This window comes from Aythya fuligula, chromosome 2, assembly GCF_009819795.1.
Source record: "Aythya fuligula isolate bAytFul2 chromosome 2, bAytFul2.pri, whole genome shotgun sequence".
In the NCBI taxonomy this organism is placed as follows: Eukaryota; Metazoa; Chordata; class Aves; order Anseriformes; family Anatidae; genus Aythya; species Aythya fuligula.
The window spans coordinates 86903329-86929826 of NC_045560.1; the positions used below are offsets into that span (position 1 = coordinate 86903329).

The following is a 26498-nucleotide window of genomic DNA, read 5'->3' on the forward strand; positions in this document are numbered from 1 at the left end:
GCAAGCAAATCCTATGCACACTGTGCCCAGGCCATCCTCTGAAAAATTAGGACTGGAACATAAATCTTGCAGTGGAGCAGCAACAGGAGCAGGAGCACCTGTCTGCTGCATTCCAGTTGTTATAAAGAATGTGAATGATCTGTGCATAAAGCTTCTCTGCTGATTCTCCATTTATAACACTTTTCTGGTTTATTTTTCTGCTTCCTCCTCCTCATCACCAGCCTGACAATGAACTGAAGCAGCATGAATGCAACATGCTGTCCATTTTGAGGACTGTTTGGTAAGACTCCTTTAATAAAGCAATGAATGGAGAATGGTAATACACTTCAATAGAAACATTGTACCTCCTGCAATAACAATTACTATTTGTAATTAGGAAAGAATCTGAAGAAAAGCTTTGACTGTACAACCATGTTAGATATTTTCTACAATAGAACTGATAGCAATGGGAAAATATCTGTAGTAGGTTTGGTCTGAGAATTTTTAGCCGGTAACGCATTAGATGACCGTAAGGCCAGTTGTCCTTTTCCCTATGAATTGATTACCTTATATCCTTTGCAACCCATTTTGGCTCATACAAAATTCCCAGTGATGTCAGTGGAAATACTGCAGGAAAAATGACTGCAGCAAAGATGACTGGCTCCTAAGGCAAGGGTCTGAGTGTATATCTGCACCTATAATTTAGCAGACCTGCTTGAACTGGGACATTGTGGTTCTCCTCAGGCATTCACCACTGCTGTTCCAGCTAGGAGCCTGCCAGCAGCTAGTAACTCCCACGGGCTTCAGCCATAAAGGGATCCTCACAAGGTCTTCCAAGTCCCGAGGGCTCCTGTGAGCCGACAACAAACCTCAGCGCAGTGACATGCAGAAGATGCTAGACATCTCGCAAGATATAACTTCATCAGGCTCAGCTTGCCCATGTCCAGCAGCTTGATTCTGACCTTAAATATCAAATGCTTAACGAGAAATTGTGGCTTGTGTAGTGTGAAATCTGCCTTTAAGAGTGCGTGCCAAATTGGCTTCCCCCCTTCGTCTGGGGCAGGCTCAGAAACACTGACCTGCAGGCCCTGTGGGAACTGGAAGGCAGAAAAGCCTCAAACAGCTTCTGAAAGCACGGCTCTCCTGCGAGATGTCAATCCTTCCACTTCAGAATATCCGGGCAGGACGCATGCATCTGGGTAAAGCTGCTGCGTCCTCAAGTTAACCAGCTTCCACTTTCCAAGAGGGCGGTCAGCCAAGTTCTCCCTGCCCGTGTTCCCCGGTCTCACCAAGGCAGAGCCCCCTGGATTTCCTGGAGAAAGGTACTAACTGCTTAGGGCATGGTGGCACCTTTTCCTGGATTTTTATGTTTCTTTCTTTCTTTCTTCCTTTTAAATGGCTGGGTGTGATTTACAGATCAAAAGCTCTTGTTTCCCTATATACAAACCTGCTGAAACATGTGGTGGTCTTCTGGAATAAATAAGAGGAGAATTTGGCTCTGGGTTTCAACCTGATGAGACCTATAAGGTCTGCTCATGAGCAGTGACAAAAGGAGGGCTCTGCGTTTTTGCCAAGATGCAGTGAGGAAACCACTGCTTAAGAAACTGAGAAGCACCCGAGCATACCTGGCTCTCCTGGAGCTCACACAGGTATCACCTGCTCCATGCACACACAGCAGCGGTGCCTGCAGAGCTTCTCACGGGGAAGGAGTGCTTGCTGTAAACCCCCAGGTGCAGCCCTGCCGCTGCTGTCCTGAAAGTAGCCCGGCTTTGCGTTGGAGAAGTTACTTTGTCATACAGTATAAAATTTTAGTAAGGGAGCTGTTCAGAAAAGCTTACAGTACAGGGTCCTCACCTTTCGGATGCTTACACACTGCCTCACTTTGCGTCTCTGACCTGTCCCTTGCAAGTCACTGAGGTTACTCACACGCGTAAAGTTACCCACACGCCGATGGGTTCTGTACCATGAGAGCGCAGAGGTGGATAGGATATGAGAAAGGAAGTATTATTGTCCTCCTCTCGCAGATGAGGAACTGAGGCACGGCCAAAACGAGGGCCCGATCCTGCACGGCCGCTAGCTGCGCTCAGCCGCCGAGCATGTGAGCCGCTTCCCCCGGGCTCGCCGTGCCCCCCGAGCGCCCTGCAGGGTCTGCATCGCGGCGCCCGGCTCTCGCACCGCTTTTCGGTGAGTTACTTCGGATCCGGCGACGGAATCACTCCCCGCTGCCTCCCGCAGCCCCGACCCGGACCGGGGGAGCGGGGACCCCAAAGGTACCGGGGAGAAGTTGGTGGGAGGGTGAAGGCGGGGGAGTGGAGGCTGGGGGGGCAGCGGAGCCCGGTAGGCAGGTCCGTCCGTCCGTCTGTCTGTCCTCCTTTCCTCCCTCCCTCCGCTTTCCTTCCTTGCCTCCCCCATCCCGGCTTTTTTTTTTTTTTTTTTGGCTTAAAACGCCGTCGGGGAGCGGAGGCGCTGGCTCCGGGAGCACTGCCTTCACGGAGCCGAGCGGAGGTGCCCCTGTTCCCATCATCTCCAATCATCTCCCCATCTCCCATCATCTCCCATCTCAATTTCCCCATCTCCATCTCCCCATTTCCCATCTCCCATCATCTCCCCTCTCCCCGCCTTTCAGCCCCCGTGGCTCTGCTCCGGCAGCCTCATCCCGGGGACCTGCCAAATTAGCGGGGCGTTTCAGGGAAGCGCAGCTGCGGGCGGAGCGGCTGCCTGCCACAAGTTTTGTCCCTTGTCGCCCAGCCAGGGGGCTCCGCCGCGGGGTCCCCCCCCCCCGGCCCGGGCAGCGGCTGCGCTGCTGGAGAAGATGCGCGCAGGCACCCGGTGTGCGAGCCCTGCCCGCCGCGGCACTTGCTTCCGAGGAAACTTTTAATTTTGCGCCTCAAGAACCGGACTGCTTCTTGGATTACTTTCCTGCCGTGGTCCAGAAGGTAGGGTAGCGCTGCCAGACGCTCTGCGCCCACGGTTTTTACAAATTGGGATGGCGAGAGTACTGTGTCGGGAAACATTTGTGCCTTAGGTTCGCAAATGTTCTCAGGAAAGTGATGTTTTGTGGAATGCAACAGTTCCTAGACTAGCATGGCCACTAGCTTCAACTCTGTGAATGACTGTAAAGGACGGTACTGTTTCTTTTTTCTTTTCTTTTCTTTTCTTTTCTTTTCTTTTCTTTTCTTTTCTTTTCTTTTCTTTTCTTTTCTTTTCTTTTCTTTTCTTTTCTTTTCTTTTCTTTTCTTTTCTTTTCTTTTCTTTTCTTTTCTTTTCTTTTCCTTCCTTTTCTTTTCCTTTTCCTTCCTTTTCTTTTCCTTTCTTTTCCTTTCCTTACATTAGATCTGCATACACATAAAAGTGCAAATAGCATTTTCACAGGATTTTGTGCAGGGATTAGAAGTTAGAGGGAGAGACCTTCCTGACCAGGTAGTTTTCTTTCAAATAAGTAGACACCACAGAGGTTGCGTGCGTATGCATTTATTGTCCAGCAGTCTGAAACAAAAAGGTATCTAATCCTGATAATAACTCATGCCTTTACCTTTACAACCCATTTGCTAGACTTTAATAATCCAGTTTTAAAATTAAAGGCTGCAGTGCATTGTAAGGGTCAAATCCTTTAAAAGACGCACTCTGCTAGCTTTCAGTTGACTGCTCACATCAGTAGTTACTCGCATGCACAAGGGAGTACCAAATAGTATGGCTGTCTGTTAAACATTATAAATGATCATTGAAATGTAGTGAAAACTGTTAATATATTGCAGTGAGAATTCTTCCAAATACTTTGAAAGACTTTATCTGAATCAGCTCTACAGGCGGATGTTGTGACCAGCTTACTGCGCTGTTCTCACCTTGCTGGTGAATTGCATAGTTTATGGGGCTGGGAGTTTTACTGAAATGGAGAAATTTGAGGATGGAGTGGCTTGCTTATATGAAAGGGAAGTTGCTCCTGAATTTCACAAACCACAGTTTTACCCTTAACTAACTTTGTTAATTCTTACTATTCTTCTATCCTCTAATGAGGGAAATTTTAAGATAAAAAAAGTGAGAATAGTTTTAAGTTACCACACAAAGGCCCAATATTCCTCTTTGTGGGTTAATATAACAGCAGCATATAGTAGTTTGTGCTATGTGCCTTTTCCAAAAGGTGTCACCTCTCCCATGTAGGAGCTTCTGTTTAATGTTGACATGCTTTCCTTTGATTTTTAACTCATAAATGTTTGTTTTAAAACTGAATGAAACACACAGGACATACTGCCAAGACTGCAATATATCTCCACTTGCTCCTTCCTCCCTACCGCCCCCCCACCCCGAAGGGCACCCCAGTTCTGAACAAAGCTCTTCCAAGCTGCAGTTTGATGGGCTTTTTGCCTTATTGCTGTATTAAAGCCTCTGAAACTGCTGCATGTGGGCATGAGAAACCAAGCATAGACCATGTACAAGTACTCTTAAACTGATAGCTGTCCTTAGCAGAACTGCATGGGGAAGTGTCCAAAATACTGCAGAGCTCTGCACTTTCCTTAGTTCATGTTTCTATTATCCCAGACTCACTTCCAGCCCTAAAGATTTTCTCACAAATGTTGAAATTAGTGACTATCCATATGTTCTTGAAGGGGGGTGGGGTGGGGAGAAGTACGTTAACCTAAACCCAGAACACTCGATATACTGCAAGTCTGGAAAAAAAAAAAAGAAAAAAAAAAAAAAAAAAGGAATAGAGATGATATGCCTTAAGAGGAGGTGAATTTAAAACAAAAAGCCAGGAGAAAGCAGGCTTATCCGCTGAGAATATCCAAGCAATCCATAAAGAGGTCGGTGGCAGCCCAGTGCTGGTCATCCTCAGGAGCCAGGGTTTCAAAGCTAATGCTCTCTGTTTATCTGTGAGAGTCACCCACTTTCTGGGTATGACTTCCAGGGGAAGTAGCAGACAGGCAGAGGCATAATGTGGGATTTTGTTACTGTCCTAACTCAGGTCAGAAGGACCAGTGGACCCCAGTGAGGAACGAGTGATCATGGATCTCTCTGACCCAACACAGCGATGGGAAGACAAGGTGTGGGGCTGGCTTATCTCCTTGCCCTTTGTGTCCACGATAACTTGGAGGAGCTTAGGCATTTCTCCTATACACATCATTTGTCCCGGCCGAGTACATCTCAGGCTGTCCCCCTGAGCATCATGAACTGACGGGTTTTTGTAGGTCACACGCGGGGGTAGCAGCGGAGAGAAGCCGGTCGTATACCTGTGACTTCCCACTTGGGCTCCCAGCTGCCCGTGATCTCCCTGGGAATAGTCTGGTGGCATGTCCCATTATGCAAGCACGAATGATGTCTTTGTCATTTGTGTTACACGCAGCATGCAATAAAAATGCAATAGTCTCCATCCCCGCGTTACCGTAGCAGTTTTTCTTTCCCTTGTGGAGGTTAATACCGAAATCCTGGTTTGCTTGCCACTTCCACTGCATAGCTATGCAGAAATGTAAGTGCAGAATCAATCCACAGAGTTTTACAACAATGCAAAACTTGTTTCTCATTGTTAAAATTAGATAAGTGCAAAACAAAGCCAAAAATATTTCCAGACATTTTATTTGAGCTTAGGTACTTCTCACACTAACAGTGCAATCTTACAGAAAACAAGGAAATGGGTCCAGTTTGTATTTAAGCAACAGAAAATGAGGAAGGGCATAATGAATTGTATGCTAGATCTGGCAGATCATTTTTGGAAACTTTTTTTTTCTTAAAGTCCAGAGGATATCAAAAGTCATGGATCACAGCCTAATTGTGTGGCTTCTCATCAGGAAAAACTTCCACTGAGGACTTGTGGGATTTTATTTATATGTTTTATGTGTAAAAAGAGCTGGGTCCACAGTGAATTTTATTGTTTTACAGTCAAGATTCACATATGTATTTGATTACATTTTGACCAGTCATTATGTTCTACCATTATTAAAAGTAATAGAATTAGACCAAAGAAAACATAATAAAGTAGTAAAATGCAGTGCAGCAACAATGGGGTCTTTAGAAAAAGTTGTCATCTTTACGTGCATAGAGAGGGATATGTTGCCGACATTGTAATGGACTCCCGTGGAATTCCCCTTTCAAATCGACAAACCCCACTTTTCTAGGAAGTATAAGATCACCCAGATGAAAGGTTTGGGAACATTTTCTTCGCAGAATCAAAAAAGAAGGGGGAGTGGATGAGGTTGCACTGCTGGAAAAACATCAGATGGTTAAATGCGTTTTCTAGATACATTCGGTAGAATACCAGGAATCTATTGTATCAGCTGAAAAGTGGGAGGTGAGGACTCTTGTCAGTTTTTCTGGGAATATGATTCTTTGGGATTTATTTTTTTTTTCAGTGCCTGCCACACAACGCAGGAGTCAAAAGAGGAAAAACTTACTCCTCATTGGCATTTTTTCTTTAATCCAAAGATTTATATATATTTTTTAATCTATTTTCCTGTTGGAGAGCTATAGCATTTAGAGAAAAGTTTTAATTCAATTTGAAGCAAGACAGGCAGCCTTGGTCTTCTCGGTTTTATGTCAGTTTTTAAACAGGAGGATACTTTAAGTACCTTCCACTCATCCAAGGAGGCTGCACAAGTTTCACCTCCCTAGTGGCTATCCAGCAAAACTGACTTCAGCTGGGAAACTCCATGCTTCCAAGGTCAGCCGCGGTGCGTTGTCCCTAAGACTGTAATCTATACATAAACATAACATCAGCTCAGAGTCAGCAAGAGTTTTGTTTGCTTCCTGAACTTAAACAGCATTATGTTAGCCCCAGAGGCTTTGCTGTGATGAATCTTTATTAAAAACCCAACAACGTTTGCCTCACCCTTTTCCTTTAAGACTCACCTTCCTCGATGCTTTAAGCTCGTGGACAAGAAGAGGCTGCAGGTTTTTTGCACTGGGCAGGTCACTGCCAAGGCAGTGTGGTGACTGCAAAGGTAGGTCCTAGTTCTGGAGTTCTGGAAAGATATGTGCATGTTCTTAACTTTATTTGTACCACTGAAAATTCATGTGGATGGGACAATGCAGGTTTGGGACCTGCATGGCACACTCATGCTTCTGGTATAAATGTCTCAAAGCTCAAAGGGCCATTCAGCTCGCAGTTATGAAAAGCATTCACACTGGAATTGTCTTTTTTTTTTTTTTTTTTTTTTAATATGGGAAGTGTCTACTACTTCTTTAGCTTATTTTGAAATATATTACATCCGAATGATTTAAATTTCTTCTTCTGATCCCAGTTGCTCTAGCTTTCTCAGTAAAAGAAAAACTTGTTCTCTATGATAGGTTTGATTCCCTGCTGCATTGCTTCATTTTTCCACTTGTGTCAACTCACTGAGAACAGTGGAGTAATTGCAATATGAAGCTGGAATTGTCAGTAGTGGATTGGGTCCAAAATATTTGCAAAAGCAAAATGAGTTAACTGAAAAATGTAGTGTGGAGAAACTTGCTAATTCATTTCAATTATAGTAATTTTAGGAGTTATTTTTAGGTTTATTTGGGAAAAAAAAAATCACACAGATCTTTAATATGCTTATTCAGGCTGATAATGTCCTTTAATAATCCATAACAGCTTGAACAGTTTGGAGAGAAATTAGGAAGCAATTCTGAGATCGTGAAGCAGAGTTATTGAAACCTCCTATAATTTGGACAAATCGACTACTGATAAATTGTTGGGGATACTTGGCAATAACAATTCGAGACATAAAGAGATCCTTTTATTTTTTCTCAGTTGCATATTTAGATATGCATTGCTAAAGACATCCTCTGCATTTAAGCCGTATGTATATACATGGATACAAAAAGTTCAGGTTTGCATCTGCTACTTGTTTTCTCTCGAGTGAGAGCTCTGGAATAATATCCAAGAGCTCCGTTTGGTCACTGGAGAAAGTGCACTCTTCTTAGATTGAGTGCCTCAATTTACACATCTCACCTTTTTAGTCAGTTTATTTGTATGATGGAAATGTGTGCATTTTCCCTGTCATGGCAAATTTATTTCTCTTTTCTTCACTAAAAATCAAGCAAAAAGGTGACAGAGTTTAATGAGTTAATAAAACGTGGCCTTAATTAGGAAAATTACCTTCATATTTTTCTCATATTGTGCAACTAATTTTAATGATTGGTTACAGTTCAAAAACTAGAAGGAAGAGCCTTTTTCATATTTGCAAGGATATCGAGTCCAGCCATTTGCATACAGTCACTGAAAGACCTTTTAAAGATCCCCTCTAACTATAAATTGTACCAAAAATATGGGTCAGTACAGTAGAATGTTAGAAGGAGTACATATGGAAAACACATACATGCATACAAGATACACTCTTTATCATTTGTCAGCGCTTGTACAAAGAATTCCCAAAGAACTGAGAATTATGTAGGATCTCTGAGACAACTTTTTTTACACCCTCACAATTGTTCACTAACATGGAAATTAATTTTACATGTGCCAGACATACAAATGTTTCAAATCTGTACTGTTAGCAGAGTTCTTTTCTTAATCTCATGTGTTGAATTACAGAGCTTCCTTCATTCTGCAGACAGGAGCTCTCCATTGAAATTTGACTGTATGCTTATAATTGTATTGTCAGTTCATGTAGTTAACCAGAATTTACACTAGGCAGGAATAGAGAAGTGATTGAATAAACTAAACATCTCCCTAGACTTCATAGAAAACTCTGAATATAAAATTAATGGAGAGAGAGGAATAAAGGGAGAAAAAATGATCCACTTAGTTTTAACCTTTTTTATTTTTAATGCAATCTTTTAAAAGACCTGGGGGGTGTTTTTAAAACAGCATTGGAAGGACACTGAAATGCTAATTGTGACTCTCTGGTTTTAGTTTTCAGAAAAGGACCACCCCCCATCTTTGTAGTTATTATTTACATTGAGCAGTGTGATGAGGCGGAAATTAAAAATAGAATTAAAATGGTTCTAAAGTAGAGTCATTCACAGAGATTGTGAAGTCTAGCATATTAAATTACAATAATAAAGCTAATTATCAGCTGCTTGCTGAGATATTGAACACTTTTAATTAAAACTAGTTTGTAGGATTCTAGCAATTTTCTTCAAGTATTTCCACTGGTTGTACAATACGTACTACTTTTTACCCACATTTGACAGCCTTCCTGTTTTGTGCTCAGTCATTTGTAGTAGGTAAAAGTCATATGTGAAGGTAAAAGTCTATGGAAAAAAAAAAAGAAAAAAAAAAAGTTATGTCTTTAAAAAAATAATACATATATATTAATAATATATATTTAAAAAAAAAAAAAAAAAAGAAAGAAAGAAAAAAAAAGAAAGGAAGCTCAAGATTAAATACTTCTACAGGCCTGTCTTTATGCATCCTTTCTCTTGGTTATTGCTTTAAACTCATCAACTCCAGTGGATGAAAGGGGCTTGTTTCAAGGCCATCTGATCATGCAGTGAGAAATGCAGCTGTATTACAGGTATTCAGGTAGATGCAACTCTCAGCTTAAAAAGAAAAAGGCTGATGACGCAGTGTATATAGCCCTTATCACCTGTTGTTAATGTGCAAATTCTCCCATGGGGTACACTATCTGCTATAGGTGTTCAGCTGGTGCTGAGTTTTCCAGGCTGCAGCCTGGTTTTGCTTTATTTACTTATTTTTTCAACTTCTTCACCTGCCATAGGAGGTTGAATCTAGGACCCGTCTTGGGTGCTTTGCTTCAGTTTAGGTTGTAAAGTGGGTTGGGGTTTTACGTTTTTGCTTGCTGGTTTGGATTTTTGTTTGCCAAAGCCATGGCCTACATGACTAGGAGCCAATAAGATGCGTCAGAGACCACAAAGAGGAGACGCGCTCTCACACAAGCACTCGGCCAGGGCCAGCCACTCCAGCGACCTGTGCAAGCGGTCCCTTTTCCTGCCGCCAGGCTGCTTGCACAAGTTGGGGTTGCGAAATCGACCATTTCCCCACCAGGGCTGTGGAAGCAAGGCTTGGGTTGGCCAGGTTGCTCTTTTGTTTTATCACAGTTAACCCAGAGCTAGCGCGGCTGGAGAGTGTATGTTCCGCTCACATTCTGTGCTTTCAAAGGACCTGGAGAACACAGGTCCTCAGCACAAAGTTCTCACCCCCCCTCCAAACTTCTCAAAAGCTCCTGTTCTCTGCTCTAAGACTTTGTGGAAAATCGTACGTGCACCTGAAAGTTGTATTCAGGACAGAAGTGTTCCTTCAGGGACCTTTCTGTTTACTCGAAGGCTACACCTACAAGTGGGAAACATGCAGCAGGACATGGTGTGCATTTATGTACTTTTTGCAGCACCAGAAGTAGAGCTATATATAGATGGAAGGACAGCTCTGAGTTTAGGTGTGCTGTTGTAAGTCCAAACAAAGTCCACAAATGACTAAATTTGTGACTTCATGTCCATACCATAATGGCACTGGGCAGAGTGTCAATCACATCTTTTTGCAGAGAAGTCAGTAGCTTCTGCACAGCTGTTAAACAAAGAAGAAAACATAATACTTCATCTTTGGCATTGGATTAGGTCATCTCATTGAATTATTTTGTTGGCCTTAAGAGAGTAGTGTTTGTAGAAGGACTGATATGCTTACATATTTGTTTGAATTGATAATACACTGCATAAATGCTAAGCATTCATTTTCCCAGAAAAGTTTACTTTTGAATTTGCATCATAAAGCAGGAGATGAAATAATAAACTAAGACTTGCAAATTATTAATTTGCTGTATTCTGATAGATTGGAAAATCTTGACCTTGCAATGACTTTATCCTATTTACACACAGAATCCTAAAAAGTCCCAAATTCACTTCCAGCTGTAATTTACATTTGGAGTAAGCAAAGCAGTGCCTCAGTGTTTCATGGGACCTGCTCTGATGTATGCTTAAGACATAGCACAAGTTGTGTTGCAGAGAGTTGCAAGGAGAGAAAACAGTCAAGTATAAATTTTCCTTTGGGCTCAGGATGCTGCACAACCTGGACAAATGCCAGCTAATTTAAATCCAAAACTTTGGATTTAAATTAGCTGGCATTTGTGATCATGGTCAGTAAGGCACTTAATTTTTTGAAACAAAATCAGCACAGCCTTTCAGCTTTAGTGTGTGTTTATTATTAATTAGCTCAATACCTTAGGACTGCAACATTTGATTCTTTTTCCAAAACATTAGAGTAGCTTTATTTGTGATCTGGTATTTAAATTGTGAAGAGGAAAATATGCAGGTTTGAGTTCTGCATCTGAAAAGACTTGAAGAAATGGTTATATATTTTTGGTGGGAATGTGGGAGCCCTTTCAGTAAGGGAGCAAACTTTGAAGCTCCTTGGATTCCTAAACACAAAGATCTGGCATCACCTAGGTGCTGGTCCATTTACTGCTATAAATGAGAGCTACACGTATTCACTGTTTGAGAGTGAGATAGCTTTGGTGAGCTGCCCACCCATCTTTTGATTTCTAATGTAGACTCCTAAGTTATCTGCTAATGTAAGTAGATGAAAGTGCATTGAAGACAGTGAAGTCAAACATGCTTCCTATGCTAGTGATAAATTGGATTCTGTAGACACGACTTGCAATGAAAAGTTGTAAAACAGTTTTTGCTTGACAAAAAAAACAGGGTCCCATGTCATAAACACTTCTTATAAGAAAAAAAAAAGTCTGTAAAGGTCGTTGACAAATTGATATCAAATAGATACTTTGGTATAAATCCTGATATCCATACATAGGGCTCTCTTGTGCTTTCCTGGAACCTGGTGTCAATGTTTCTGCTAGAGCAGAGGAGAAAAGGGAGGCAAACATAGGTCATAGCTTCCTATTCATAGATTTACTATGCCAAAGCCAAAGAGATGAATTCCACTTTTAGCACTTAAAATTTAGCCCAGGCCACGTTATGCCCAAGTGCTGTTTGAAAAAAAAAAAGGTAACGATAACAGAGCCCAAACCAACACACTGTTGCCATTGCAGAATTGGGGGTGGAGGGATGCCCTGACATGTTTATTTTGATGATACGGAGCCTACACTGAAGTTAGCTGTGATTTCATTGGTATTTACCAGATACCATAACGTAATATAGTGTAGGAGTGTAATGTTCCCCTGTGAGTGGTTCAGAACATCTTTAGGATTTTTTTTAAGTTCTTTTTTCCTTGTTGCTGTTTTATCCATTCGCTTAGTGCTTGTGGATCTTCAGCTACATTTAGGAACCACGTTTATTTGTTCTAAGTAATCGTTAGAGGAAAAAAATCTTTCCTTCCTCAATTTTCCACTGTCTCTATTTTTCTTTCGGTGTTTCATCCCCAGGAAATGGAAGAGAATTCATCTCTGATAAGGGAGAGCATCAGTTTTAGGACAGACAGTAGTCTACTCTCACAGAAAGTAAGCCAGATGATAAGCCATTCCACAGATGATAATAAAAATAATAATAATTGTACTCTAGTTTACCTCCCCATTTGATAACTGGGGAGTGTTTTCAAATTAAATTCTGTCTGATGGCAGCCAAAGGCAGGAAGGAGTACAACAGAAGTGTGATGCCAAAATTGCACAAATGCAGAATTCAAAGCTTGTCATGTTAAGTGCAGGTAAATTCAGGAATACTGAAATGGAAGCATGGCTTTTAAATACTCTTGTCTGCAAAAACAAACAAAATAAAAGTGGCAAACACCATCAATTTCCCTAAAGAAGGTATTTTCTCCTTTGTCACTTCCTCTTCCCATTGTCATTCCCAATCCTGACGAAGCCCTAAGCAATTGTGAAAAAGCGGGTGCAGTAGGAATGAAGTACCCTTCATGAATGTGATCCTTTCTTGTGGACATTTTCTTAGGATGCTTTCTGTGGTTGGCTGAGGTTCACTGTGTTCTGTGGAAAAATGTGTAGTAATCAACTGATTAATAGCAGCCAGGTAACCCACGCAGGCAGTAATAAATGCATGGGTATGTCTTTTTTTTTTTTTTTTTTTTTTCTTTTCTTCCTTTGTGTTCAGTCATGCTTGCAGGAGAAATCAGGGACTGAGCAATGTTGCACTATACCACCTGCCATAACTGCACCTCATTTGCAGTCACTGAGCAGGCTACCATTATAGAAAGGTGTTGGGTTTTCCCTCTTGCAAGAGAAGCTGCATTTCCCACTGACTGCTTATTTAAAAATGGACCAATTGAATGCTCTTCAGTCCCATAGGAACAGATGCAAATTGTTGGGTGGTAGGTGACTTTCTGTGTTTTGCATAGCTGTAATCATTTCTGAGAATTACAGATAAAAGTTACACAAATTCTTTTGTCTGGAATTAAAAGTTTAAGACAGAATAATGCAAGACAAAACATTAGTGAACATAAAGTAGTATCATGGTAGGTGTGCAACAGGCAGAACCTTCTGTAAGAATTCAAATCTTATATTTTTTTGCAAGCTGCATAGGCAAAAACCTGTTCCCCAACCAATCTGTCTGCAGTTCTGCAGTCTCCACTCACTTTCTGCAAGTCTTGCACAGACCTGATGATGGAAGCCGGCTTTTGCAAGGTGGGGCAGCAGCGTATTGGATCTCAGATATACTGCTGGCATACAGAAGAAAGGAGGCCATCAAACATGAGATGAATATCTGTGGCCACTGCTATTATACTTCTCCACTGCAGTTTGCTGGGTAGCAGGCTGAAGACTTGGAAAAAAAAAAATTAAAAAAAAAATTATGCAAGTTGGGCTAACAAGGCAAGGCTATCATTGGTACCCTTTCTGTAAGAACCCAGGCCACATCCTCATCCACTTCTAACCCTCGAGAAAATGCATCTTCTTTAATCCCAGGAAGCAGGGTTGATGGGAGAAGTCTCTCAGTTTTAAGGAACAGCAAAGAGCTAGCTCCCTTTCTGGAGGGATGTGAAGTCAGTCACGTCCCACTGGAGACGTGACCTAGTGTGCCATAGCTGAACAGAGAGCTCACAGGCCTTTTCCCCTCCCCACCTGAGGCCACCTCAGCCTCCCACGCCAGACTTTGAGGCCAGAGCAGGTTGTGCTGGGACTACCTGCTCTGGCAACACGCATATCATCTACAGGGCTTACAGGGCTACCAGCTGTCTGCAGCTTGTACATGGGGCCCAAGCCTGCTGGCTCCTGTGCTGGCTGAGAACCTGAGCTTTATTTCTACCTCACTAACCTTCTGCCTGCTTCTCCCTGGTGTTTGTGGTCAGTGGTCGCTTGCTCTTCGGAACATGGTGTGTCGCAAGAGGAGGGCAGGAGCTTCCCAGTATGACTTACCAGGCGGCGGAGCCAGCCATCTGTCAGCAAAACAGGAAGGCCTGGGTTCCCTTTCTCTCCTGGGCTCGTTTCGCTATTTTAGGGAGCTGTACTTCTCCCCGCGTAGCGCGAGGCCGGTGTGGTCTGGAGGAAGGACTCCTGAACGAGTGAGGGGCCAAAGCCTGAGGCTGCTGTTCTGCCCATCTGCTGCTGCTTGAGGTGTATTCATTATTAATGGAGGTAGTGGCGGTGGCTGCTCAGATATGCAGCCCTGCCTGGGTAAATGAGACATTCTTCAGCAAATTGCTTCGTTTTTTGATTGCTGATTGTACGCGTGTCACCAAGCTGACTCAAGGTTCATCGATGCATGCTCAGTAAATTAGAAAGAACATAACTATGGATCAACCAAGAGAATGAATTCTGTGCCTACAATGACCCAGGGCCATTTAATTTTCTGCTTAATTTTGTTGCAGTCAGTTTGCATTTTGGGTTATTATGCAGTAGGAAATTAACAATAAATAACAAATTTGGTCCTCCTGTGCTTGTAATGATATTTTTATAAATCTTTGTAATGCTGTTTTTAAAAGGATCAAGGTCTGTGCCAGTCTGATACTCCAGCAAGTATGCAGGGAGGAAATAAAGAGAAAAATACATTATTCTTCCCAGATAATCTTATAGTTAAATAGCAAAGGGCTTTTATTCTTTCCCCTTCTTTCTCCTTCTATGTGCGTGTGTGTGTGGGGGGGTTCTTTTTCTGTGTGTATATGTGTGTTATTTTGCATTAACTTAAAGCTTTTCCTCTCTTCTCAGATAACTTGAGGAAAATGGAAACAGATGAGGCTCAAGATATGTCCCAGGTTTCAGGTGAGGTCCTTAACAAATACATCTATAAAGAAAATCCTAAATTCCTGCTCATCTTTCGAGCACAGTACAATGTTTTTCTTGTTGTCAATAAAATTGCTTTGGGTCTTTTTTAAAAATCAGAATGGGAATTGAGATATAATTAATGATACCACTTAATATCAAGCTCAACAGTGCATGGATTTTCTAAAAGGAACTGGGTAAATAAAGAAGTCAAGGGAATATAGCAGCATAGAAGTAATTTTGCATTAAACCTGTGGTAGCGTATCCCTGAAGAATGGTCAGGTGCACGTACACACTCTTTCTTTTGGGAGCAAAATTCTGATTGTTACAAAATAAATACAGAACAAAGTTCACCAGAGAGGAGGGGGGCAAATACTAATTAAAAGCAAACAAACTTTATTTACCACATAGGATTATTTGACTTTTTCCAAAGCTTTTGGTTTTACTTACAAACATTTAAAAAGAAAAAAAGAAAAAGAAAAGGACTGATTGACATGAGACTTTAAGCTTGTAACTGCTTTTGTCCAAGGTGATAATATTTTGAAAAGTGTTTGAACAATAGAGAAGGTAGGTTTCTAAAATGTGCCCTGTGGTGGCATGGATAGGATTTTGCAGTCTTATCACCTATTGATATTCCTATGGGGAGTTCAATTCTTAATTTCCGTGGAAATTGGTTCTTAAGCAAACTGGTGCTGGAACTTAGCAAAGCAACGCTTATTAATACTTCAGTGCTTCAGCAGTTGAAAAAGGACAAGTTAGCTCTTTCCTAGTTTCCCTGATGTGTTGACAGCTGCAACGGTTAATGGCTTTCAGTTTTCACTTTTAGTGTTCAGACTGGAGCATGCCAGCCCTGTTCACTGGGGCCTCCTTCCGGCATAGGTACTGGGCACATGGCTCATTTTCAAGAGAGAGCTCTTGGGCACTGCAGGTTCAAGACCTGGAGGCCAATTGTAAGCTCCTGGTATAGTGTGGCTGGCCAAGTTATGTGTTCCATGACATATATGAACACAATTTTCTCTCTCTATATATATTTTCAATCCTTTATAAAAATATTGAGGAGTTTCCACAAAAATTGCAACTGAGGACATTTAGTGTCATCTGAAAATTGAAAATCAGAGACACTTTCTAATTGAAAGAACACCAATATAACAATTCTTCATGCTAACCGAAGGTTCTCAGTCATGTTTGGTATAGGGAAGTCATTCCTAGTCAGCACTATGGTGGCATGTTGCACTCCCCTCCTCAGTTTACAATTTTAAAATTGCAAGTGGGTGTGCTTAACAGCAATGTTTTGCTGCATGCTGAAACAATTTGTAAATGAAATAAAACATGTCCTGTACCTGCTGTGTTTGGAGCATGTGTGGCTCCAACAGAAAAGGCAGTGGGCTTTTACTCCTGCAATTCTGTGCTGACAAAACACTTTGGATCTGCTCAGGGCACTGAGAAGGGCAATGATTTGAGCCCAGCTATTCTGCATGCTGCAGAAGCCCTTTCCTGATTGCATGAGCTCCAGGGGGCAGGATCTCTGACCTCCTCTTCCTGCATGGCGTCACATATTGCTCTGGATGCCCACACCTAGCCTTTGTGGTATTTTCACAGTGGCATTAACTCAAGTTCACACCTGTTGCTTCTTACAAGGGCACTGATATTTTTCTCTGGATGTAAGGAGGAGAAATGTGGAAGATGCTACCTTGAGTCAAGAAATGGATTAGAAGGTCACACACTTTGCCTTCTTTATGGTCTGCCTCTAAGAGGGGAGATTTGCAGGAAACTAATATTGTGAACATAACTGTGCATTTAAATATGAATACATGTAGCTAATTTGTAGCTCTCAAAGTTTTCAGGGTCTGCAGTACTTTCCAGTGACTTTTAGCATTTCTAGCAACTCATGCTGATGAGTATAGTAATCTTCTGTGATGAGGGAGGGTTTCCTAGTAAATATATCAGTGTAAGAGGAATTTTACCTCTGAAAAAGACATAGACCTACACAAACAGATTACATAAAAAAAAAAAAAAAAAAAAAAAAAAGAAAAGAAAAAAAAAAGAAAAGAAAAAAAAAAGGAAAACAAAAAAAAATGTTTTGCACTGAACTCTTCCTGTTCTTCCTGTCCCCAAGCTGCTGATAATTTCATCTGGTACTTTCTGTGAGCAGAGGGTATGGGTTGTACTGGATTGTTAACTGGATTTGTGAACAAGTGGTCAAAAAAAAGAACTTGCAAATGTACTTTCATTTATGATGTGAGTTGATTGTGAATGCAGCCTTCTGCACACAGATGTTTGTCAGATAACCTTCCATAGATATTGGCTCTTCATCAGCTCTTACTAGACCTTAGAAGTAGAGGACCTGAAGGTACAGGGATATTACTCCTTTCTCATGGGCTGGCAGATCCAGAAAGGCATTCTTCCTCTCTTGTCCTCTTCCTGGGATTCTACATTCTTCTTGGATGCATCCTTGCATGGTGAGGGAGCTCTGCTCTATATTGAGAACCAGTTAGACAGTTGCACAGTTTCAGGAATGTGGGATTGTCATGCCAGTTGAAAGTACTTCTATTTGTTTCTCCTGCTCTGTGACTAATGCTCATCAGATGTAGAATACTCTGAGTCTTTGGAATTAGATGACTTGGTTCACCAGCACACTGGGCTGTGCTTTCAAAAAATATAGTTGGGGGGGGATTGTTTTGTTTTGTTTTGTTTTTAACCACCAGAAATAAAATAGTTCTCCACAAACAGTCTTCCAGCTCAAAGGCAGTGTTTTATAACCATTTGCCCTATGCAGCTGTAGCTGACTCAGGTGTGGCAGGGGTGAGCCAGGCTACTAGAGTATGAAACTTGCAAAAGTGAGCCAGACCCCGTGTGTGTGCAGGCATTCCCATGTCTGGGAATCCAGGCATTGCTTGCTCCTGGAGGAACTGAAATACTGTGAGACCAGCTCAGAGTTCACGCTTTTTATTCTTCTCCTGAAAGTGGTATTTCATGAGGCAAGCAGTTGCAGTTCTGAAATGAGGAGAGAGCTGACATACATTTAACCAAACGGTATCCGGCACCCATACAAGAGAGTCAGAAAACACAGATAATATCTCACTTAACAAGCAGTATTTTTCCTGCCTTTTTTTCTCTCTCAGTTCTAGGGCCTAACAGTTAAGGAAGATGAAAAAACAGTGCAAATGTTTCCACATCTAACATAAAAAGATCCCCCCAGCACCTACAGGCCGTGCCAATGCTCTGCAAAAGCAGGAAGAAGAGTTTTGCATTTGAAATTCTTGCTAGATTCTGGGGAGGCGTAAATGAGTGTATCCTGGGCTGATTTCTACCACCTGAGAGCCTGCGTGCTGTCTCAGCGTGACTCTCTTCATTCACCTGGGACCAGAGGTTCTGCTAATGAAAATGGAACATGAACTGGGTTCTGACTGTCATCTAGAAAACCTGAATATTGCTGTTCTTGCTTAACTTTCATCAGTGGTTCCAATATTCCCATACAAAACAACCCTCAGGTATTAAATACATCCAACATTCCTTTGTGAAAGAGTAGTGAGCTAAATTTCTGTAAGAAATCCTGTTCTGGCTTTCTTTTCAACAGCCGTAGCTTTAGGAACACCGTTATGGCATGTGAATGGAAGAGCTTCCAGAACTGAGTGGAGATATTAAAGCACCACGAGGCACACAAACTTTGACAGGAATAAATTACAGGGTTGGGTACTTTATTCCCTTCCTCTCTTTCCTCATATCTTTATTAAACTGGTAGGGCACAGATGAGAATACTGAAGTACTGGAGATCTTACCAGACACCACTGATAGGTTAGGCCATTCTGTGAAAATTTTCATACAGAGATGGCAATGTTCAAAAATCTAAGGCCGTCTTTCAGAGCTTCAGTAGAAATCAGGGTTAATGTGTCACACAGCCTTCATTTGAAGTCACTTGTGTTTATGACTTAGCTAAGGGCACCATCAGTCAGTGTCAGTGCCAGAAATAGAAATTCAGCTCTACAGCTCAATTGTCTTCTTCATTTGGTATCTCACATGGCTCTATATAAAAGTAATAATATTAATCATAAGACAAAAACAACTCCAGAGATTAATTTATGCCTCTTTATTGTCTTTGAGAAAAATATAAAATAAGAATGGAATAACTCTATGATACTTCGCTCTGTTATATGACATTTTAATACTTTACGCCAGTATTTGCACTAGCTTATTTTTTATCTCTGTCCTTTTGATCAGTCATTATTCTAGACACACCTGTTAGAAAGTAAATGGGAAACTGTTCCTCCTTTGCCCCCTTTCCATTTCTAAATTCATTGGCAAAAGGATGTTAGTGAGATTGCATATCTGTAAGATTACCATGCAGTGGTGAACTTATCATGGTGTAACAATTTAGATGTAGTTAAGGCATGAAATACGAATATCATGCTCTGGAATCCAAAACACAGAACTCAACAAATGTATCTATTTAAATCAACTATTTTTACCCTGCCTTTTGCATGCAGGGATTTCTCTATCATATGTAACATGGAGAAATCAAATGATGTGAGATGAGTCAGTAAAGCCAAACTTACTTAGTAAAGTTTTCTTAGCTGCAGTCTCCTGTGAAGAGGAAAGCATACCAGACCTCCACCAAGTCCGTGAGGCTGGTCTGATTCATGCCACCTGGACAAATGGTTATTAATTTAAGATGTAGAAGGTCCATATCAGTTTAGTAAACTCAAACTGTTCAACATAAACTGTGAAAGTACTGACCTACTAAAAGGTTTCTTTTCCAAAAGAGTGCATTGACTTGTCTTCAAAACATCCTACTTTGCCTACTTATTTTAGGATGCCTAACTGCATGTTAAGAAAGTTTTAGTTTGCTGTTTGTTATCTCAGAGCTCTGATACTGTGTGTTTGTACGGGTTAGCCACATGGGTAGCCATAAAAGCCTTCAGCTTTTTTAGGTTAACTGTACTTCTGAATCTAGAGCAAGGCAATGCATCAACTTCCATTTGGGTAACTGGGAGCATACTTTGAACCTTGGAAGTTGCACGTGGCTTTCAGTTATTTTTAACAAATGCCCTTAAGCTATATGTAGTGTCAAGAGATCTGGTTCTGACCAGACTATCTCTTGCCCTCAGATTAACCTTCTGCTTTTTCATTTATTTTTTGATTGTTTTTGTTTTGGTTTCTGTTGTTGTTTTTCTTTTTTTTTTTATTTCTTTTTTTTTTTTTTTTTTTTTTTTTTTTTGGAGGGGTAGAAATTGTAAAAGCTGGAATATTTCAGCTGTCACTCTTCATCCATGCCTCCTATCTGTAAGATATATCTCAGCTCGGCATGCATGGAATTTGCATCAGAAAAGCTTCTGGAAGTTCTTTAAGTTCCTTAAATCCCATAAATAAATGTTTTTACTTTCCTCTGCTGTGAAATTCATAGTCCTTTTCCATTTACACAATCCACTCTCGCTGTTGCACTCGCATGTGGTGGGCGTGACTTTGTCCAATGAAGAACATAGCACAGAAGCTGAAGCCTTATGAAATCAACTAGTCCGTGCCACTGCCTGCGCAGCCCTGGCCTTTAGCTGTCCTCAGGTCCTCTGGCTGGACAGTTTTAGATGGTTCACCTAGTGCTGCTCCCACCATCTCTTTTCAGAGATTATTCCACAGTTTGATAGGTGCATCATTAAGAAATGTTCATTTCATTAATTTAAACTTAGATTTGTGCATGAATACAACCCACACCAGCAAATTTACCCCACTGTTACTCTATTTTCAAATAGTTTGAGCTGATCTTCACTAGAGGATTAGTCATTCAAGGCAGTTAAGGATCAAAGAGATCAAAGTGGTTTGTTGTCCTTCTTTCAAGGACATACAAATACATATTTTTAACAATATTTCTTGTGGGAATTTGAGGCACCTATACTCTTCTCCTGCAAATGAGAAAACGCAGATTATCCCAGTGTGAGAGGGCTTCAGTTGCATGACCCTCAGTGCACAGGAGGATATTGCACAGCAGGGCAGCCTTTCCCTTGGCCTGAGGAGGAAGCCATGACTGGGACTGTCATAGATAGGAGCAGCCCAAAGTTTGCCAGGCTCCTGGAAGAGAGCAAAATGTTGTGTAAGACGACTTAAACCTACCTGGCTTTCCTGCTGTGATCAGTAAACAGCTCAGAAAGCATGATGCTTTGCTCTGACCTGCAGGTTGGAGATTGAAAAGCATTTTCTTTTTTTCCCAAGTCCCATCTAGAGCAAATCCATAAAGACTGTTATCACTTAAGTAAGCAAAGTCTGTTTTATTTTTTCCTTTTCTGAGAACTAATTTCAGAATTAATAAATGTTTGTTTGTTAATGCAGGAATGCTCATTAGAAAAACACTAATTGGCTAGGCCTCTGTGCCATGAAATTGCTGCCCCTGATGCTGTGCTGATAGCCATAGGATGTCTAATAGATTGCATTACTGTAAATTGGTAACATCTCCATTTTGGAGACAAAGGTCTTATGTCAATATTACTGAGTTCAGATACTTATCTGGGCTATTACTCTTTGCTATTAATCCAAAGACTAGTCTCTTTGTAATAATCAAGGAAATTAATTGCATAATAATTCTTTTGGTAGTTGCTTCCATGGCATGTTTTGCTAGCAGATATGTGAAATAATTTTAAAAGAAATTCTTCAAGACAGGGATTACTGTGAGCAGTACATGTATGCTATGACTGAGATCTAACCAAGAAACTATTCCTGGAAGCGCACTGCTTAGCAGGAGTTATTTTCCTTACTGTATTGCATTTGGCACTAAAATAGTTCCATTATATTTAAAATAGGCTAAAGCACTAGACTGGTTTGTTCTGCAAAACCTTGTGTATGAAGGATACTGGGGTTTGTTTCCTATCTACAAATAAGTGAACCCTTGAAGTCATGCTTTGACTGACCCCTCCTAATTGTACATGTTTTTAGGAGGTCCCAGGAGCTGCAGGCACTTAGTTACTTGTGGGTACAAGGACCAGCCAAAGCTTGATCTGTGGGTATTAGTGAACCTTGCTGAAGATTTAGTTGAATTTTTAGCTGAAGATAAAATTTTATTCTTTGGGTAGTTCTGTTAGAGCCTCAGAATACTTGTGGGTTAGACTTCATTATGTTTTTGAAGAAAAAAAAATGACATGCTCTCAAGAAGCTTTTGCAGAAGAAAGAAGAGTATTTAAAACAAAGACTATTTTATACCCTTTATGCTCTGTCAGTCTATGTTGGCTGAACTGGATCTTCTGAGCACAGCAGCTGAAAAGCATCTGTGTGCTATGAACACACAAAAGGTTAAGATTTGTAACCATGTATCCAGACTTCGGTAAATTTGGAAGAAACAATGGCCACACATTCATCTCACAGATACAATTCCTCTGTATTCTAATGAAGCTTTCTCTGCAAGACAGCAGGTTTTGGTCCTGAAGAATGTCATACTTTTAGTAGCGTTATTAATTGACAACTTCTTTTTTGTTAAGTTTTATTTGGTTTGTGGTTCCTCTTATGGTATTATTTGAAAATGAGGCTATTCTGATGACTCACTGATGCTGCTTTCTTCACTACTAGGAAAGGAAAGTCCTCCAATTAGTGATGTCCCAGATGATGCAGATGAACCTATGCCTGTACCAGAGGACCTTTCAACTAGTACTGGAGGACAACAGAGTGCTAAGAATGAAAGAGTCTTGGGTAAGATGACTAGTCCACTCTGATGGGAAGTATTACGCAGTATAATGTTAAAGTCCTTTGTAGCATGCTGGTATACAAGTAGGTCCTGTGCTTTTTCATCTCGTTCAGCAAAGGATTACTCAGGTGCTTAGTGTGTTTTGTGCAATCGTCTCTTGGGGAAAGGCATTTTGAAGGACACCAAGCCTTTTCATCTGCAGAGAAGTTAAAAAGATCCAACTATTTATCTTATTTCTAAAGCATGACTGATTGCATGAAATTCCCCCCAGGAAAGACTGTTTTCATTCTGTGTAGGAAATGGAAAGAAATATGTGGTACCGGGTCAAAACTACCTGAACTCAGATTTGATACAAATTCAGGAGACTCTCAGATATTTTTATTATTATTTGAATGCTATTTTGAATGTTAACTGCTATTAAGATTTTTCCTGAAATGTCATAGTAGAAAACATACATTATTTGTGTTTCAGATTCTGCCATCTGATCTTCATTTTTCCTTGCATTTTTAACCTGGAAGAACTTTAAAATACATTCAAATTTTGTTCTTCTAGGTAAAAGTCCACCATCAATAGCCTATTGGATTAAGATTATTTTCAAGAGATGATTTTGCAAAATTTTGATTCTTTTTAGGAATCCCAAGGTCTGCAAGAAGGACTAGTGATGCTGCTGAGTGCTGGATGCATCAGCTCACATGTAGGCTGCTAAAAAAATAATTTACAGTATTACTTGAGCGTGATGCTTATTTGCCAGAAGGGGAAAATAAATAAATAAATAAATCACAATGACTCCCAGCATACCAGAATGCTTTGATCAGTGCCCTATACGATAAAAAATATTTAAGGACAGGAGTGTCTATCAAAATATGTTTATCTGCAAATAAAAAATACCACTCTTCATTTTTATTTTTACATTCCCATTGTAAGAATGAGGATCAGGGTGGGAGACTGTTGCCTTTTAATGTTTATAGTCTAAGGAAGTCCAGTAAAGGATGGTAGGTATAATGGGAGATTGAGAAGTCAAAATAACCAAGCCAAGATAATACAGCAGGATGGTGTCAGCATTAGGAATACAGTCTACTTCCAAACGCCAGCACTAGCTAGTAGGTAATAGAGCATCTTTTGCAGCTTCACTTGACCATTTGATCCCCTCTTCCCAAAAATGTGCATGTAAAATTCAGCTCCTACATTCACCTAACAAACATAGTTAATTTTCAAGAAAGCATTTTAATAAACTGATTGCTTAACTAGTGCTTTTTTTTTTTTTTTTTTTTTTCCTCAATCTGTAGCTCTTTAGACAAAATCCTGCCTTTACTGCTTGTCTGTTAACTCAGTAAAACAAGTTAAGCCTCCTTTCTCCCACGGTAACAAAATCCTACAAAATATTCCAGACTCAATAAAGAAGAATAATACTTTTAAAAGTCCCTTGTCTAAAACTGAATAATCACACAGGATTTTGTATGTATTGAATATACTTCACCTCACAAATATCACACAGAATCAGCAATGATGAAATTTATGTTTGCTGATGATGTAATGATTTTCCCAGTAGTTCAATTATTTATCAATATAAGCACATATTAAAAGTTACTGTAATAAATGAAGGAGAAAATGTTATTTTTGATGTCTGAAATACAAATTCCATCTGTTGTTCTCATTAGTTTAACTTTGTGCACTCAGCAATAAAACAGATTTTACTTGTCCTGACTTCAACATTTTTTTTCTACAGCCACTTTCTCTAGCTGTAGTGCTTTGGTTTAGAAGAATAGAATACATTTTATAGAGAGGTGTTTACCATAGCCAACAGACAGAAAGACAATTCATAGCATTCTGTTTTACAGATAATCTTAACTGTAGGTTTCAACTCCAACTTCTGCCATGTTTGTCTTTTCTGTAAAAGTGCTCATACTTTCGCCTTGTCTGCTTCCTTTTCTAGCCCTAACCTGACTTTTTGAAAGAGTATACTTTTTAAAAATATATACATATTCCCCTTATTCAAAAAAAAAAAAAAAAAAAGAGATCTGAACACATGCACCAAATGTGTCATGATCTGAATGATTGTTCTGCACATTCTGGATCATTTTCAGATCAGTCTGTTAGTGATAAAGCAATGCCTTAAGAGGGATGTTTGGCTTATATGATCCCATAGATCTACTAGGGATGAAGGGGACCATTTTCTTATGTTGGTCTGGCAGCATAGGCAGGCTTAGCGTTCAGTTCATTGCTGTCATCTCTAAGTTCTAGGATCTGTTTCTCACCTCTATTTATGACAAAACTTAGGTAGAAAAGGATGCTCTGAAAATGTAGTTTGGTAGATAAGCAGGTTGTAAAGAACCAGTGATGTTATATATATCTTACATCTGGGAGATAGACTGTGGTCTATGATAACTGACAGGCAATGCACATGAGCAGATACAACCAGGCAACACTTTTTCTCTATATGACTTTCCTAATGTTCCATCTGCTTCTGTCATGACGAGGGAATCCCCTGTGCACTTTACTGCATGTGCATTCTACTTGATCCGTGGCACCCTGAAAGATCAGCTGCCCTCACTGCATGCACTGAGGAATGTTTGAGTCAGGCATTTATCAAAGAGAGCCACTGGGCTCTGGAGAACTTTTTGTACATGTAGTGTTATAGATGTGACAATGGAAATTGCAATTTTCTTAAATTAAGAGAGCAACTATTTACCGCATCTTACTAAAATAAGGTGAGAAATCTGTTGTTAATTTTAATCAGCCTGTGAGATAGAAATGTTCAAATGACCGTTTGCTTACTCAGATTTGTAGTAACACTTCATGAAACCTTTAACCCCGGTGTCAAAAGTTTAATTACCTTCTTCATCAATTTAGCATTTTAAAGGTCAAAGATTAGGGGAAATAAGTTATTTTTAGAAGAGAAAGATAGGCTCTAGCTCCTTTGTGTATTTTTAAAAGTCTCCTTTCTTTCTTCTTCAAACTCTAGGCTGAGATTTGAACTTGGTGCTATAGACCTGTTAGAAAGAACCATTTGAAACATCTTTCCCCCTCTGAGTGAAGGTGAAGTAGACTTCATAAATTAAAGTATTAAATTCACCTGCCAGATTTTCATTGGTGCCCTCAGTTTCTGAGTGTCTCAATTAAAATGACTAGAGAGGGTACACATTTCAAAGGGAGATGTTCAGATGTTTGTGAAATGTATGCTCTGAGTTGTATTCTCAGACAGAGGAACTCAAGCAATGGGTTGCTTCTGACCGATGCAAAAATAAATGGGTGTGAAAAGATCATTTGTGGAAGTCGTCAACAGCTTGACGTAAAAGCTGAAGCATGTTAAAAAAAAAAAAAAAAAAAAAAAAAAAACGTGTCCTGGTTACTGCAACATCTCTTCATTTCCTTCATGAGCTTGCTATCTTTTTAATGTTACAAATCCCAGAATGCCGTCACGTGTTGAGCAAATTTTATTTCTGCTGCTCTGACCACTAAGTCTTCACCCTTCTTTGTCTTCTTCTCCACCCCAGATTTCCTTCTCAGGCTGATCTGGTCCATATGGCTTTTTATTTATTTATTTATTTTAATCTGCTCACCCACCTGCTCTACATTGCAGGACTTAGTTGTTCTAGAAAACACTGCGAACACTTTCAGGCAAGCAAAGAGATGGAAATTTAAGGCACAAGAGACTCTCTTTCACCATCCATATTGGTCCATGAAGTTCCTAAATACTTTTGGAACTTCTAATCTAAGTTATTTGGAAGTACATATGCCACTGAAATTCCATTTCATTAAAAATTAGTGCTTTGTAGCCTATTTTAGAAGGGCTGCCATATTTCCCATGCTAACCTGTAACACAGAAGCTGATT

General features: G+C 40.4%; 1 protein-coding gene across 1 annotated transcript in view; it reads left to right on the plus strand.

Annotated features, from left to right (window-relative positions):
- The first annotated feature begins 2148 nt into the window (after positions 1–2148).
- The window catches only part of IKZF1 (IKAROS family zinc finger 1), a 69386-nt gene continuing 45036 nt past the window's right edge, over positions 2149–26498 (plus strand). The window contains exons 1-3 of the mRNA XM_032182038.1: positions 2149–2163; positions 14952–15005; positions 22551–22670. Of these exons, the coding sequence (XP_032037929.1) occupies positions 14966–15005; positions 22551–22670 (160 nt within the window). The 5' untranslated portion in view covers positions 2149–2163; positions 14952–14965. The remainder of the gene's footprint in view (positions 2164–14951; positions 15006–22550; positions 22671–26498) is intronic.